The 17,545-nt window shown below is 42.9% G+C and overlaps 1 protein-coding gene across 1 annotated transcript in view; it reads left to right on the forward strand.

The window, feature by feature from the left end:
• The window catches only part of unc13ba (unc-13 homolog Ba (C. elegans)), a gene marked incomplete at both ends in the record, with an annotated part of 217,013 nt that overhangs the window by 167,353 nt on the left and 32,115 nt on the right, over positions 1-17,545 (forward strand). The window contains 7 exons of the mRNA XM_079250679.1: positions 865-1,103; positions 3,133-3,218; positions 6,975-7,101; positions 7,743-7,839; positions 10,594-10,737; positions 16,891-16,968; positions 17,171-17,248. Coding sequence (XP_079106805.1) covers positions 865-1,103; positions 3,133-3,218; positions 6,975-7,101; positions 7,743-7,839; positions 10,594-10,737; positions 16,891-16,968; positions 17,171-17,248 — 849 coding nt within the window. The remainder of the gene's footprint in view (positions 1-864; positions 1,104-3,132; positions 3,219-6,974; positions 7,102-7,742; positions 7,840-10,593; positions 10,738-16,890; positions 16,969-17,170; positions 17,249-17,545) is intronic.

A 17,545-nucleotide genomic window follows, 5' to 3' on the forward strand; every position in this document is an offset into this window, starting at 1 on the left:
AGGGGAGCATTAAATCTATAATGCTTCCCTTGGCAAAGTAAAGTTGCATAGCAGAATTCAGCATCCAGAAAATCCATTTTGCCTGCTTAAATGCTGAACAAGACCAAAAAAAAAAAAAAAAAAAAATCTTTGTACTTTCAAAAATTCTGGGAATTTTCAGCCTGAATATTTAGCATTTTTATCGCCGGTTGTCCAGAAACCAACGTGTTTTGGTGGGAGGCGTGTCAGGCGGCTGTCGCAGCTGTGAACTACGGGATTAAAATCCCGCCGTCATCTGAAGCTGAAAGAAACGTTCTGAAGATTTAAAAAGTCTGCGTTCGAACATTTAAAACCCGAAATAAAGTTTTTGCTAATTCAAAGAAGTTTTAAAACATTAAAGTATTTTAAATGTCTGTGTTTATTTTGTGTTTTGCTTTTATGTGCGATAAACAATTTACTTGATTATTTCAGAATTAGGAAGATTTGTCGGCAGCAGGGCGGGATCTGAACGTGACTTTAAATACAAATAACATTTTCATCAGATGTTTTATTAAAACTAGTGGATATAATCCAAAAAAACTACTTTATTTTCCTTATTTATAAAGTTTCTCACAGTTTTGAAGCTTTGTCTGCAGGACGACTCCTCAGTTGTTGACATTCTGGTCCAAACTCCTCACCAGTCGGCTGTACTGGTACCAGAACTCACACTGGTACAGACTTTGAACTGGGCAGAGAAATATTAATACTGCGTTGTTTTTATTTATTTCTCACAACTAATCTGAGTTTAATTCATTTTTTTTTTCTCTGTGTGTCGGAGTTTCCGACGTTTCCTGAACACATCGCGTCTGACAGCAGCTTCATCTTCTGTTTCCTTCACGATTGCAGCCTGAGCCGAAGAAGAAGAAGAAGAAGAAGGAAAAGGCAGAAGGAGAGGCAGGAGAAGGTGAAGAAGAGGACGAGGAGGAGGAAGAAGAAGAAGAGGAGGAGGAGGAGAAAAAAGAGGAGAGCCAGCCAGAGGAACAAGGCCCGAGTATCCAGAATCTGGAATTTTGGCCAAAACTCATCACGCTCATCGTTTCCATCATCGAGGAAGACAAGAACTCGTACACGCCTGTCATCAACCAGTCAGTATCTTTATTTAACTTGTTATGTTGACGATTAAAACTGGTTTTACTGGTTCTGGTCCAGTATGCTGCCGGGTTTTCAGCCTTGCCTTGCTCCGAGTTCCTGATGGGAATCTCAGCTGCAGATTTCTGAGCAGTTTGCAGCGTTTGTGTGTGTTGTTGGTCGGGAGAAGCTGCAGAATGCATCAACTAAGAAAACACACACAGAGAGAGAGGGAGAGAAAGAGAGGGAGACACACTGGAGCAGAAATATATGACAGGAAGGAAAGTTCTTTTATAAATGAAGGGTGTACGATACTGTAAGATGGGTATCAAGCTGATACCAAGTACATAACAGGCGAGTATCGTTGATACCGAAATGTTTTAATAAGGCCGTCAGAATAAATATTTTATCTTTTAGCTTTTAGAGGACTTGATTTTCATTTTATATTAAAGTATTTCTTCAAAAAATGAATTGATAAATGAAAATACAGGGTGATAAGTTAGTTCAGTTCTTTTAGTAGGCGGAGGTTCAAACATAGGTGGAAAAAATACAAAAAAGAAGTGAAACTTTGGGTTAGTTAGTTAGTTAGTTAGTTAGTTAGTTCGAAGAAATGAAAGAAAATAAGAAAAGAAAAATACACGTACATACCTATGCATACATATGTACATACACACACGTATATACTAGGGCTGTGACGATATGCTTTTGTCCCGATTCAATTCGATTCCGATTTTTTTTGGGTGCCGATTCGATTCAAATTGCGATTCTCACAATTCTTCGAAATTGCTGATTTTTGTCGATTAAAAACAAAAATAATGTACAGAAATTTTTTTGCTCATCATTTTTCATGATTTCAACTCAGAAAAAACAACAAACAACACAATAAGGCAGACCATCATTCTGCTGCTATAACGCCCAAGCAAAAAGATCAATGAAAAACAAAAGAAATGACAAAAAATTTATAATGGATTATTTTCATTTATTTAAAAAAAAAAAAAAAAAAAAAAAAGATTTTTAAACAAAAAAATCTATTTTCAAATTGTGAAGCAAAACATCCCAATATTTGATTTTTAATTTGACTTTCCCACCCCATGTATATACATACATATACATACTAATTAAGAAAATAATAATAATAGTCACAAATATTAATATTAACAATAATAATAATAATAATTCCTCATCAATTCGATAATTAGATACATTCGTGAGATAAAAGGAGTTTGGAAAAGGAGTGGGAAGAAGTGTTTTTGGTATTCTGACCCGGTTCTACTCATCTAGTTTTATATTCTGTCGCTGCACATCACAACATACTTATTCACATATTTACACTTACACACACATTTCCATACACCTCCATTCATATACACACATCTACACAGATATACAACAAACATACATAGACTTACAGCCATATCTACAAAATATTACATAAATATACATCTACTTATATTCCTTTCATCTTTTTTCATTTTTATCCCTCATCCATGTACTTTTTCAAAATGAAATTTTTCTACCTCTTTTTGAACAGTTATGTTTATGCTCTGCTTTAACTCTTCTTCCAACTTGTTCCACAAAGTCCCCCCACAGCTCGATCTGCACATACTGGAAACTCAGGGCTAAACTGGAAATCGACAGGATGAGAAAAGACGAGAGAAAACTGACTAAAACAATCAATAACTAAACAGACAAAGTGATTTGAGGCATGTTGGTACTTTGTTACAGCTGTGAGCCGGTATCTGTAAACACAGACAACACTGTGTCCAAATAAAAACAAACTATGAGAACGCGCTCGAGGTCAACATGAAGGTCAACCGATGACAGATCCATCACATTTATTCAACAGTTTTTAGGTGAAATTTCATCAAGTTTGGGACAAAACAACACATTTCTGCTGACATACACATGTTATTTCTGAGTAAACTTTCTGTATTTGTGTGTAAAGATGATAAATATCAGTGTGTTTTAGATGTAACCTGATCTGTAACACTGAAGCATGAACATGTAAAGCAGCTGATCGTCTGTCTGACCCTTCATGACCTTTAGGTTTCCTCAGGAACTCAGCGTGGGGAAGGTCAGCGCTGAGGTCATGTGGCTCCTCTTCGCTCAGGACATGAAGTATGCTCTAGAGGGTAAGTGTGTGTGTGTGTGTCTTGGCGCTCCATCTTCCCACCTATCATCGCACCTCCTTCCTTCATCACTCCATCAACTCTTCTTTCTCTCCCTTCGTCATCTTGGCCTCCAGTTCTGGATAAAATTGACCACTACCGCTGGAACAACGGTGAGATTAGAGACGAAACAGCTGCAGGATGCGGTCTGAGCAGTGTGTGTGTGTCGCTGCTTTATCTGCAGGATCATTCAGGAATCTGAGAGAAAAATAATTCATTTATGTCGTTACTGAAATCTCTGCAGGCTTGATGCTAAAAAGTAATCTGGAAAATCAGCATCACTTTCCAGAATATAAGAGCTTTAAGTCCAAGCTCGGAGAAAAGCCTGACATTTTTAATCTCAAGTCTTCATTTATCCCTTTAACAAAAATGAACAATGATTATTTAATGTATTTGTTACCATTTATTACCCTGTGATACTGTGATAGGTGAAAATGACTGCAGTGTAAGCTGCTGCTTCCTGCTATCTGTTAGAAGACAAGTATCAGACTGTGTTCTACAGGGTTTTTCTACCATAAAGTGACATAAAATTACTCAGAAACTGTAAATCAGATATGATTTGTTGGTTTTATGGGTTAGAAATGTTCCGTATCAGCTGTCCTAGTAGCCTAGATAGAAGTTTAGATCAGATTTAGATTTGTTTTTTAGTCTTGTAGATGTGAAAATTTAGCTTTTGTAGCTGAAATACGTCACAAATTCATGTTTATCCAACTTCCAGCTCCTGTTTGTTTTTATTGTTTTTTGTTTCCATTTCTAAAGTCACTCTCATCATTTTCTGTCTGAACTTTTTATTTGTCATAACTCCGTCTCAGCTCCAGCCACATTTCGCATCCGCAGAGTCGATTTCTATGCTGGTAAGAGTGTGTGTGTGTGTGTGTGTGTGTGTGTGTGTTTTCTGTTAGTAAACCTTTTTATTTGCATCTCCGTAGATCAGTTTTCTCCTGATCTGACGCTGTTTCCAGAGTTATTCTGTTTTTTTTTCTACACGTTCCTTCATGGTTCTTTTTTCTTCAGGAGTTTATGGGAAACACCAGAATGAGGATTAACTGAAGCTCTATTTACTCCACTTTTTAGTGTTTTATATGATTACATTATAATTTCCTTATATTTTGCTGCTTGGCGCAAACAGGACAGTTTTTATATCACGGGAAGTTCTGCTCGCTGTAGAAAATGCTTCAGACTTCCTGGCTTCTCATCAATCACAACAAACTTCTAACTTGTCAGTTTTTATGATTAATATTCTTTGTTTTGCGCAAATATTCCATAAAACTAGAAGGTATCCTCATTGTTTCAGGGTAAAGCCTCCAAGCATGGTGACATGGGTCCTCTCTGAGCACCGCATCGGTTTCTCAACAAATGTAAATCATGCTATGAGGCTAAACAAGTAAAAGTTCATAGAAACCGACAGAAAAGGGACTGAATCAGTGAATAAGTAAGAAGACAAAGTTACCTGAAAGTTTCCGTCCAACCAACGACTTTAAACCTGATCATCTGTGACTGAACCATCCAGACTTTTACGTTTGACAGCAGGAATTTGGAAGCTAGCAGATATGATGGACAGACGAAGAGCAACTTATCAGTCTCCAAACCCAGAGGCCAACAGAGAGTGGGTTTTACTTCCACACTGGTCTTCCATCGGACTCCAAGCAGAGAATCTCTACCGAGGTGGACTCGTGTCTTTCCTCTGCAGCGATTCCTTTCCCGCTTTCTCTTTCCGGCCTCCTCAGACCGTTTTCACCTTCTTACTTCATCAGCTGTGACAATGTTTGGTTGGAAAAGTAGCACAAAGCAGAACCTCTGTGTTTATAGAGAGGGGATCCAGGTCACATGATCTCCTGAGAGGCGGATCTATAGACAGAGTTATAGTCTGGTTTGTGAAGCGGGCCGACACACATCGAGCACCTCAGAAATCACCCATCATTACTCACATTAGGCTGATGTTTGGAAGGAGAAGTAGCAGTAAAATTATTAAAAGCAATCCAAACTTTGTGGAAATATATTAATTTATTCCAAGACTAAGAAAATAAACAGAATCAAACCGCTTTTCTTTGGGATGTGTTCATCGCTGCTCAGCATCCAAGACGGAAACGGCTAATTCATTTAAAGCACGCTGAGTACGATGAAAGAGACGGCGACCACTGCTGAGCTGCTGGAAACTCTTCTGTGCATGTCGGCGTCAGAGTGCGTTCTCTACAACAGTACCTCACAAAGAATTATCACCTTAAACTTAAAGCAGGTTAGAGCCCTGATTAAACCAATGTGTAGAAAAATATTATAGGTGCCAATGTTGAATAAAAACACACATTTTGGGCTTTAGGAGTAGTTTTTGTTAGAATTTTACTACAGTATCTAAAACTACAAGACAGGAAGTGAGACGATGTGCTGAAAAAAAGCCCCATTTTGTGTTTTTTATATTGGGTACCTGTCAATCATTATTTAAAATTTATTTATTGATAGAGGAATAATCCCTTGAGATTCACCATCTCGTTTTCAAGGGGGTCCTCTAAATAAAAGTAACAACACAAAATAAGAGCAGCTGCGTCTACGAAGAAAAAAAAACAACTAAATTTACAAAGAGGGGAAAAAAAGAATAAGTAAATAGATAACTAACAAAAGAATAAAATAAAAATAAATAACATGTAATACATGTAATAATCATCATCAATCATACATCCATACAACACACACACACATACACACCAACCACTCCCGTAACCGTAATCAACAGGTCACGCCCCTAATTATGCTGAATTTTGAGATGAAATTGGTTATTGTCGTCTCCATCCCAACCAGTCGAGGCAGATGGCTGCCCTCCCTGAGCCGGGTTCTGCCGGAGGTTTTCTTCCTGTTAAAGGGGAGTTTTTTCCTTCCCACTGTCGCCGTGTGCAGCTCAGGATGGGGGATTGGATCCAAGTCATGACTCGATGCAATCAGTTGGTTTCTATTAGCTAGGCTATTTAGGAATTGGCTTAAAATGATGTGTCTGTAAAGTTCCCTGAGACAACTTTGTTGTGAAGTGGCGCTGTACAAATAAAGCTGATTTAAACTGTAGATTACAGGTTGGTTAGTGGTCACCGCACCCCCACAGCTGTCATTAAGGTAAACCTGACCTATTAAACCTAAAATGTTTGTTTGTTTGTTTTTTGTACCAGGCTGTAAACATGTTTATTTCTGCTGTAAACATGTTTATTTCTGCTGTAAAGTTGGTCTTTTTAACATGGGAGTCTATGGGGATTTGCTCTGTTTTGGAGCCCCTAGTGGATGAAGGGGGAAGTGCAGTTTTATGCATCCCTGAGGTTGCTGCTTGGTTTTGAACATTTACAGTATATAAAAGGCTTTGCAGCCTGTGAATCATGCAATAGTAATACTTTTTACTCTTAACATTTGAGTACATATCGGAGCCTGTACTTTTTACTTTTATTTGAGTAGATATTTGTATCAGAACTTTTTACTTTTTTTTAATAGGTATTTTATTTCTACTCAAGTAAGGAATCTGGGTACTTTTGGCATCTCTGACTGGAGCAGGGATTAATGGAAAACCAGTAGAACCAGTGTAGAGCCATCTATACCAATCAGCTTGCAAACGTCCTTGAGCCTTATAGAATATAAAAATTTACATTTGTGTTCACAAGTGTCTCAGGGTTGCATGTTTGCTAGATTGTTTACATGTTTGTTTGTTTATTTCTGAGTGTTTTTGCGTGTTTGTTTCTGCTGTTCCAGAGCACGAGAAGCATAAGCTGTGCAGGACTGCCGACTACATGAACCTTCACTTCAAGGTCAAGTGGCTTTACAACGAGTATGTTAAGGAGCTGCCCGCCTTCACAGACGCCGTGCCCGAGTATCCGGCGTAAGACGCTTTCATTAGTTCTCTCTTTCCCAACAGGGAGCTCTTCTTCTCTGATCATTTGCCCTTTTCTGCATAACCGCAGACGGACACTCTTCTTCAGGTTTGGATGTGAGATTTGGAAAACAGGATAATGAAATGCAGCATGAGATCACCTCTAACAGACTAAAACATCTCAGTTCCCGCTGATGTTTTCTGTTGTATTAATGATCCTAAACGTTGTTTTTACAGGCTTTCCATCACATTTCCACTCCCAAAAACTCAATCTGTTGGTTTCCTTATATAGGCTATTATGAATTGGCCTTCATTATGTTTTCCCCTCTGTCTGTAAAGCGTCTTGAGATGGCATTGCCGCGATTTGACGCTATATAAATAAAGTTGAATTGAATTGAATTGAATTGAAAAGCAATGAAATGTAGTTAGCTGAAGTACAGCTTTTTATCTAGCAGGAAACAAATATAAGTGTCTCTAAGTGACATAAACAAAACGAGCAGAAAGAAGTAATGAAATGCTGAACTCTGAAAAGTTTGACATTATTCTCTGAACACATTGATTTTATGTTTTCTCATTTAAACTGACCGGGAATTCTCCCATCCAGCCGGTTTTTCCTCATCACGACGATGTCTGTCTCGCCCTCGTTGCAGGTGGTTTCTCCAGTTCGTCCTTGCCTGGCTGGCCGAGAATGAGGACGTGTCCATGGAGTTCATGCACGGAGCGTTGGAGAGAGACAAGCGGGAAGGGGTGAGTAAAACAAACAAGAATGACAAGGACTCACAAGTCAGTTTGCAAAAATGTATTTAATGCGTTTGCAGGCCACATAAGTCATTTCAGGATCTTGATTTTTATTTTACAAAACAAGAATGAAATAAAGCTGAATGAAATCAGGTGTGAAAGCAGGAGTCGTAGCAGCGGCATCGTGCCTGCATGCAGTAACATTCATTTATATTTATTTTATTAATGTGACGTTATGAGAAATAACAGAAAGCGTCTCACGCCTTCATAAGGAGAAGAGGATCGGACGCCCAGTCATGAAAGAATGTCCCAAACTTCCCAAACCGACTCCACCAGACGCCAAACGGGCCGAGAAGACGAAGAACAATCCTTCACTTGTCTGTCAAGAAACCGGAAAAGCCGATTTGATAAAGTGCAAACTTTTTCTTTTTTTAAGAATTAATAAAAACTAGAATAAACGCTCTTCATGCAGAAGAGCAAACGTGAATGCCCTTTTATGCTGAATGATTGATACATAATCGCATAACCATTTGGAGAAGCAGCACAGCTATCCAGCTTGATTTATTATAGTGCTGCATCGGGATTCAAAACCACAAATATCTGAGCAAGAGCCAATTCCTTTAACCACGACACCAGCACAGGTCTCAGTTGCATCTCGCAGAAGCGTAAAAATCTTTTACCATGGGAATGTGAAAAGTTTTTTTAGACTTCCTGCAGTGTGGAATCGGCAAAAGAGCTTAAGATATAAATGTGTGAAGTAGCACACAATCAGCAGAATTGCAAAAAGATGTGAAAGCTTGAATTGCTGTCAATAAGCTAAAGATAATTTTATATAATTAAAAATAAAGACTCGTAAATAACTTTTTGAGCTACGACCCCCAAGATAACATACGTTGGTGTTCGGACGCCCAGACACCCACTATCGAATGAGTGTGACGTGTCAGATGGGTAATCTTGCAGCCATCTTCTACATTTAAGGCTGCAAATCTGCAGAAATAATGAGGATAACATTGTTTTTGGTGGATTCGGGCACCAAGTCCAACAGGTCGGTCTGTCCCTCTGTATGGCCAAAGCAGGACAGGTGTATTTATCACCTTTAAAGTGGAACTATTATGTGCATTTCAGACTAATTTATTTTTATTTCTGAGACCAGAAGGGCTGGGATTGATGGAGTTATTGTCACAAATGGCTTTATTTACTTCAGACCGACCCTCTCCGTAGGCTGTCAGATCAGCCTGCGGGCAAAACGAGTGGATTGAGACTCTTCTGCATTAAGCCCCGCCTCCCGCCACTGCACTACATCGGGAGCGCGCACCGCACCTGCTTTCGCCGTCATTGTAACATCTCATAAACAGAAGGATTGGGCTCATATGAACTCAATAAAAAAAAACAAAATACAATGTCAACACATAGCATACAGCCCTACATGTTGGAACCTGAATCAGAGCCTGAAAACGAAGTGGAAAACAGCAACCCACAGCAACGAATGCAGCAGGATGTCTCTCTTTGGTAAACTCACCAGCCATCGTTGGAAATAACTTTATCCCACGTTTTCCACCCGCCTGATGTATTTGTACATGCCCTTGTTAACCAGTAGAAGGTAACCAATCACCGAACCTTATCCCCCGGGACGTCACAAGGATTTCCAAGTAGAAAAAACTCTCTAAAACGACGCGTTTTTTGTCGCCATGGAAACCAAACGGAGAGAGTGCTGGAACTCAAACTCAAACTCAAACATGCGTTTAGGTGATAAAAAACGGTGCCGTTCACATGTCTGATGAGGATTCAACACTGTAACACTGTAGAAAGCTCAGAAAACTCCAAATACCAGAATAGCACCCCTTTAATGTTCCAGACAATTTAAAGTGCGTTGGGGTTCTGATTCCACCCACTCCACGCCACATGACCTTCTCACTAATAATTTGAATTCAGTGGAAAAAACTCTTCCGACCACCTTTGGTAGTTACAAGCACGCTCGACTGATGTGAGAATTTTGAAAAAAGGGTTTATTGCAAAGGAGAGTTTCTGTATTTTTTATGCTACAGTGCACAATGCATCGTGGGTAAAGAAGTGGAAAGTGGAAAATGTAGGCAGAGACCGCTTTTAACTAAATTATTGGTAGCGTATTACATACGTATGGGCATTGCTAACGATATTATCTATATTTGCTTTAATCCATCCACCATCAACCTCCTGGGGTCAAACTGGGAACTGGTTCCACAGGAGTGGGGAGGGTTTGATTACTGAATGTTCTGCCTTTTAGAAATCCAAGGAACCATAAATAAACCTGCAGAGTGAGCATGCTCAGTAATGAAAACCTGGAACTGTGGGATCTATGGATGTATGAGCACAGAAAACACTCCAAATACATATTATTTTATCCAGCTCGACGGCACAACGCTTGAAACTAACAGCGAGTCCATTAAAGTCCAAAGTGTTCATTGATCTGGTTTGACTCTTAAAACTATCTGTATGTTTTAAGAGTCAGAGACAAACAGGACGGAGCAGCAGAAGCCAGGAACGCTGAAACTATGTGGCCACAATCTGCAGTAGCAACCCTCCGGGCGCCATTTCAATTTAAGCCTTTTAGCTAATGACTTTCTCCATAGTAACACGTGGAACAGAGCAATGAGGCATCCATTTCCCCACAGCAACAAGTCAGAGATCGGATTACAGGAAAGTAAAGAAGGAGTCAATCAGGAGCACTGCCTGGGGTTTAAAACAAACACTTAGCAACTGGTCTTTTTGTCCTTCCACCTGTAGTTCCAGCAGACGTCCGAGCACGCTCTTTTCTCCAGCTCGGTGGTGGACATCTTCACGCAGCTCAACCAGAGCTTCGAGATCATCAAGAAACTGGAATGCCCCGATCCCACCGTGGTGGCCCATTACCACCGACGCTTTGCCAAGGTGAGACTTTACCAGGAGGAACAGCGTCCTGATCTCTGGGATGGGTGCGTTTGGTGTTTCAGGTATCGGGTTTTACTGGCACATGAAACTCCTGGCCGTTCTGAGTGGATGGTGTGTTTCTCTGAACGTCTTTCTGTCCCGCTACAGTAGGAATGACCGGAACTGGGACTTCTGTCCCGCTACAGTAGGAATGACCGGAACTGGGACTTCTGTCCCGGTACAGTAGGAATGACCGGAACTGGGACTTCTGTCCCGGTACAGTAGGAATGACCGGAACTGGGACTTCTGTCCCGGTACAGTAGGAATGACCGGAACTGGGACTTCTGTCCCGGTACAGTAGGAATGACCGGAACTGGGACTTCTGTCCCGGTACAGTAGGAATGACCGGAACTGGGACTTCTGTCCCGGTACAGTAGGAATGACCGGAACTGGGACTTCTGTCCCGCTACAGTAGGAATGACCGGAACTGGGACTTCTGTCCCGGTACAGTAGGAATGACCGGAACTGGGACTTCTGTCCCGGTACAGTAGGAATGACCGGAACTGGGACTTCTGTCCCGGTACAGTAGGAATGACCGGAACTGGGACTTCTGTCCCGGTACAGTAGGAATGACCGGAACTGGGACTTCTGTCCCGGTACAGTAGGAATGACCGGAACTGGGACTTCTGTCCCGGTACAGTAGGAATGACTGGAACTGTGACGCGGCGTTCTCATGATCTGGAAGCAACCGCTGAAACAGCCAATCGTTGTTAAATTAATTTACAAAAGTCACAAAATTATCTGATTTTTCTTCAGAAAGAGGTTTGAACTTCGATTACTGCGTAGAGGATGATGTGTCAGCCGCAACAAGGTTCAGGTCTGGGTTCAGGTCTGGGTTCAGATCTAGGTTTAGGTTCAGGTCTGGGTTTAGGTCTGGGTTCAGGTCTAGGTTTAGGACTGGGTTCAGATCTGGATTTAGGTCTTGGTTCAGGTCTGGGTTTACATCTGGGTTCAGGTCTGGGTTCAGATCTAGGTTTAGGTTCAGGTCTGGGTTCATGTCTGGGTTCAGATTTAGGTTCAGATCTTGATTCAGGTCTGGGTTTAGAATTATGTTCAGGTCTAGGTTCAGGTTTAGGTCCAGGTCCAGGTCCAGGTCTAGGTGGTTTAGGATGTGGTGCAGGTCCAGGTCCAGGTCTAGGTGGTTTAGGATGTGGTGCAGGTCCAGGTCCAGGTCCAGGTCTAGGTGGTTTAGGATGTGGTGCAGGTCCAGGTCCAGGTCCAGGTATAGGTGGTTTAGGATGTGGTGCAGGTCCAGGTCCAGGTCCAGGTCTAGATGGTTTAGGATGTGGTGCAGGTCCAGGTCCAGGTCCAGGTCCAGGTCTAGGTGGTTTAGGATGTGGTGCAGGTCCAGGTCCAGGTCCAGGTCTAGGTGGTTTAGGATGTGGTGCAGGTCCAGGTCCAGGTCCAGGTCTAGGTGGTTTAGGATGTGGTCCAGGTCCAGGTCCAGGTCTAGGTGGTTTAGGATGTGGTGTAGGTCCAGGTCCAGGTCCAGGTCTAGGTGGTTTAGGATGTGGTGCAGGTCCAGGTCCAGGTCCAGGTCTAGGTGGTTTAGGATGTGGTGCAGGTCCAGGTCCAGGTCTAGGTGGTTTAGGATGTGGTGCAGGTCCAGGTCCAGGTCTAGGTGGTTTAGGATGTGGTGCAGGTCCAGGTCCAGGTCCAGGTCTAGATGGTTTAGGATGTGGTGCAGGTCCAGGTCCCGGTCCAGGTCTAGGTGGTTTAGGATGTGTTCCAGGTCCAGGTCCAGGTCTAGGTGGTTTAGGATGTGGTGCAGGTCCAGGTCCAGGTCCAGGTCCAGGTCTAGGTGGTTTAGGATGTGGTGCAGGTCCAGGTCCAGGTCTAGGTGGTTTAGGATGTGGTGCAGGTCCAGGTCCAGGTCCAGGTCTAGGTGGTTTAGGATGTAGTGCAGGTCCAGGTCCAGGTCCAGGTCTAGGTGGTTTAGGATGTGGTGCAGGTCCAGGTACAGGTCTAGGTGGTTTAGGATGTGGTGCAGGTCCAGGTCCAGGTCCAGGTCTAGGTGGTTTAGGATGTGGTGCAGGTCCAGGTCCAGGTCTAGGTGGTTTAGGATGTGGTGCAGGTCCAGGTCCAGGTCTAGGTGGTTTAGGATGTGGTGCAGGTCCAGGTCCAGGTCTAGGTGGTTTAGGATGTGGTGCAGGTCCAGGTCCAGGTCCAGGTCTAGGTGGTTTAGGATGTAGTGCAGGTCCAGGTCCAGGTCCAGGTCTAGGTGGTTTAGGATGTGGTGCAGGTCCAGGTACAGGTCCAGGTCTAGGTGGTTTAGGATGTGGTCCAGGTCCAGGTCCAGGTCTAGGTGGTTTAGGATGTGGTCCAGGTCCAGGTCCAGGTCTAGGTGGTTTAGGATGTGGTGCAGGTCCAGGTCCAGGTCCAGATCTAGGTGGTTTAGGATGTGGTCCAGGTCCAGGTCCAGGTCTAGGTGGTTTAGGATGTGGTGCAGGTCCAGGTCCAGGTCTAGGTGGTTTAGGATGTGGTGCAGGTCCAGGTCTAGGTGGTTTAGGATGTGGTCCAGGTCCAGGTCCCGGTCTAGGTGGTTTAGGATGTGGTCCAGGTCCAGGTCCCGGTCTAGGTGGTTTAGGATGTGGTCCATGTCCAGGTCCAGGTCCCGGTCTAGGTGGTTTAGGATGTGGTGCAGGCCCAGGTCCAGGTCTAGGTGGTTTAGGATGTGGTGCAGGTCCAGGTCCAGGTCCAGGTCTAGGTGGTTTAGGATGTGGTGCAGGTCCAGGTCCAGGTCCAGGTCTAGGTGGTTTAGGATGTGGTGCAGGTCCAGGTCCAGGTCCAGGTCTAGGTGGTTTAGGATGTGGTGCAGGTCCAGGTCCAGGTCCAGGTCTAGGTGGTTTAGGATGTGGTCCAGGTCCAGGTCCAGGTCTAGGTGGTTTAGGATGTGGTCCAGGTCCAGGTCCAGGTCTAGGTGGTTTAGGATGTGGTGCAGGTCCAGGTCCAGGTCTAGGTGGTTTAGGATGTGGTCCAGGTCCAGGTCCAGGTCTAGGTGGTTTAGGATGTGGTCCAGGTCCAGGTCCAGGTCTAGGTGGTTTAGGATGTGGTGCAGGTCCAGGTCCAGGTCCAGGTCCAGGTCTAGGTGGTTTAGGATGTGGTCCAGGTCCAGGTCCAGGTCTAGGTGGTTTAGGATGTGGTCCAGGTCCAGGTCTAGGTGGTTTAGGATGTGGTGCAGGTCCAGGTCCAGGTCTAGGTGGTTTAGGATGTGGTCCAGGTCCAGGTCCAGGTCTAGGTGGTTTAGGATGTGGTGCAGGTCCAGGTCCAGGTCTAGGTGGTTTAGGATGTGGTGCAGGTCCAGGTCCAGGTCTAGGTGGTTTAGGATGTGGTGCAGGTCCAGGTCCAGGTCCAGGTCCAGGTCTAGGTGGTTTAGGATGTGGTCCAGGTCCAGGTCCAGGTCTAGGTGGTTTAGGATGTGGTCCAGGTCCAGGTCCAGGTCTAGGTGGTTTAGGATGTGGTGCAGGTCCAGGTCCAGGTCCAGGTCCAGGTCTAGGTGGTTTAGGATGTGGTGCAGGTCCAGGTCCAGGTCCAGGTCCAGGTCTAGGTGGTTTAGGATGTGGTCCAGGTCCAGGTCCAGGTCTAGGTGGTTTAGGATGTGGTGCAGGTCCAGGTCCAGGTCCAGGTCCAGGTCTAGGTGGTTTAGGATGTGGTCCAGGTCCAGGTCCAGGTCTAGGTGGTTTAGGATGTGTTCCAGGTCCAGGTCCAGGTCTAGGTGGTTTAGGATGTGGTGCAGGTCCAGGTCCAGGTCTAGGTGGTTTAGGATGTGTTCCAGGTCCAGGTCCAGGTCTAGGTGGTTTAGGATGTGGTCCAGGTCCAGGTCTAGGTGGTTTAGGATGTGGTCCAGGTCCAGGTCCAGGTCTAGGTGGTTTAGGATGTGGTCCAGGTCCAGGTCCAGGTCTAGGTGGTTTAGGATGTGGTCCAGGTCCAGGTCCAGGTCTAGGTGGTTTAGGATGTGGTCCAGGTCCAGGTCTAGGTGGTTTAGGATGTGGTGCAGGTCCAGGTCCAGGTCCAGGTCTAGGTGGTTTAGGATGTGGTGCAGGTCGGATCATCAGTACAGGATCTGGAAGACAACAGAAGCTGCAGATGGAGGTAAATGTCGTAGCGTTACAGAAGCGAGTGGAAGCGTTGCCACGGCGCTGGCTGTTGGAGGCGGAGCTACAAACTCTCAGCGTGTGTTTCTGGACGGTCTGTGTGTTCGACTCATTCCTGCGGCTCAACAACCAGCAACACACACCAGAGGAAACTCAAACTGCTGATTCAGAGAAAAGTGTTGATATTTTTCCTGCATGCGAGTCGTGGATCGTTATCGTCATGGTTACCAGATCATCGAGTCTCTCTGAGCTTTCAGATATCGTCTCATAGCTTCCAGTCAGATGTAAACACACAGCATCACATGGTGCAGTTTTGTCTGAATCTTCCTTTTTTTCTTTAAATCTAATTTAACATAACTGCTTTTAGGCGATGCCATTAAATCTAAGAAACCTTTGAGCTTCAATCGATGTGGGACTCATTAAATAAAGACTGGCTAATGTAAGCCATCACTCGGAGCTGTCCTTCTCTGTCCCCCGACCTTGAATGGCTTTTCATTTTCTGCCGCTCACTCAGGTTAATCTCCTCCTCCTGGCTTTTCATCTCCTCGTGTCTCAGCGCTGGTTGCATTTCCGTCTAGTCTCCACCTCCTCTCTGGACTCCCCAGCTGTTCCATCAGCCTTTACTCTGCTGTAGTTCTCCTCTTTTAACCTAAAGTCTTCTTTCTCATCCTCATGCAGGCGACTGGAGTTATTTCTATGTCAGCTGTAACAGAAGACAGCTGCAGAAAAGCAGAGAGGGAGAGACGGACTTGCAGAACTAGAGGAAAGCAGACGAAGTAGTGCAGACGGCCATCGGGCCAAATGTTTAATGCATGACTTCACCGTTTGGCTGAGTCGGCACAAAGCAGAGGAATATCTCACAGTGATGCTGCAGAAACCTTAACAAGCACAGTTTTTACATTTCCTGTCAATGAATTAACTCTCTGATTTATTTAGAAGCATCAAATGGAGTTTTTATCCAAAACAAACGTAGATTATTTCTCACCACAAGGCTTCAGTGGCCAAACAATCATTCTGCTGCTATAATGGGCAAGAAGACAAGTAAAAAGATCAATAAAAACAATAAAAATTTCTCATGGATTATTTTTATTTTTTTTTTTTTTAAAAAGTTTTCTAACAAAAAAAAAAAACTATTTTAAAATTGTGAAGCAAAAAATTTCGATATTCGATTTTTATATCTATATATATATATATATATAAATATATATATATATATATATATATATATATATATATATATATATATATATATCTCAAATCAATAGATTATTTAAATAATAAAAAATAAACTAAAATAAATAATCAAACGAAACGCTAAAAAAAAATTAAATGAGATAATGAAAAGATGACTTGAATGTTAAAGTAAGTTAATTAATATTGCAAACATCATGTTTTCAGAGTAATTACTGAATTAGCTGGTAAAACAAAATTGCAAAATGTTAAAATTAATTCAGCATAAGAGATTTGGATAGAAATTAATTTAAATAAAATAGCACTAATGAATATTAATAAGAATGTGGGGTTTTTTTTTTCTTTTTTTAAATTAATTTATTTCATTTAATAGATCAAAACTTATTTTAAAATCTGAACATATCTTCAAGTTTAAAGATGAATGATTTCAAAGTGCTGGTCATCAGACATCAGTGTCCATCTGTGTATCCACAGTTGCCTTCATTTTACATCCATAGCTGCTCGTTTGAGACTTAATTTACAAGTTAATGGCTAATTAATTCACCTAATCATCTGATTTATTTCAGTGTTAAATGGAAAAATTCATTTGTGCGTAATTCTCCTGACCATGTTTTGTGTTACAGAGGAGAAATGAAAATAAATCTCTGCTACATTTTTGACTGATTTTGATAAACGGCCTGCAAAGAAGCTCACAATGAGCGTTTGATGCGACTGCAGTGTTCCCATTCTGCTGCAGGATCACATCCCAGTGCTGGTTGCCTCAGCTCCCACAGCTCCCACAGCTCCCACAGCACAAGTCAACCACGTCCCCTTTATCTTGTCTCCACAGACCATCACCAAGGTGCTGCTGCAGTACTGTGCGCTGCTCGCCAAGAGCTTCCCATCCTACTGCGAGAAGGAAAAGATAGTGAGTACTGAGACCTCGCCGCTCTGCCGGGTTTCATGTCCGCTCTGCAGAAAGAGTCTCTGTTTCGTTGGGAACTTTTCTGTTTCAGCCATTTGCTCTTTGTTTGGATCTTCTCATTATTGTCCTTTCTGTTATTTCTCGGCTCTCTTTCATTCCCCTTTCTTTGCTTTTCCTCCCCCCCGCTTCATCCGGCCTCCTCCAGCCCTGTGTGCTGATGAACAACGTCCAGCAGATGAGGGTCCTTTTGGAGAAGATGTTTGAGTCCATGGGAGCAAAACAGGTGAGTTTTTGTTTTCGGGGCATCTTAACGTGGATTTTGTGTTAAAAAACAACAGACTGGTATAATCCAGACCACGATTCACTCACTCAGATCCACTGCAGTGGAAATAAAAACTTTCTACCAATAATTAAAAGAAAACTAAACTATTATTATATAAAACTGTAACTAAAGGTCTGTGTATCCAACAGTGTACAGTCAGAAATATATGTTTTTATTTCCCTATTATTACCACTAACACTGTTAATCACCATCTTCAATCATATTTCTGCTAATATTTTTACATAAGAAGTCAAAATG

The sequence above is a fragment of the Telmatherina bonti genome (assembly GCF_933228915.1).
Source record: "Telmatherina bonti genome assembly, chromosome: 13".
In the NCBI taxonomy this organism is placed as follows: Eukaryota; Metazoa; Chordata; class Actinopteri; order Atheriniformes; family Telmatherinidae; genus Telmatherina; species Telmatherina bonti.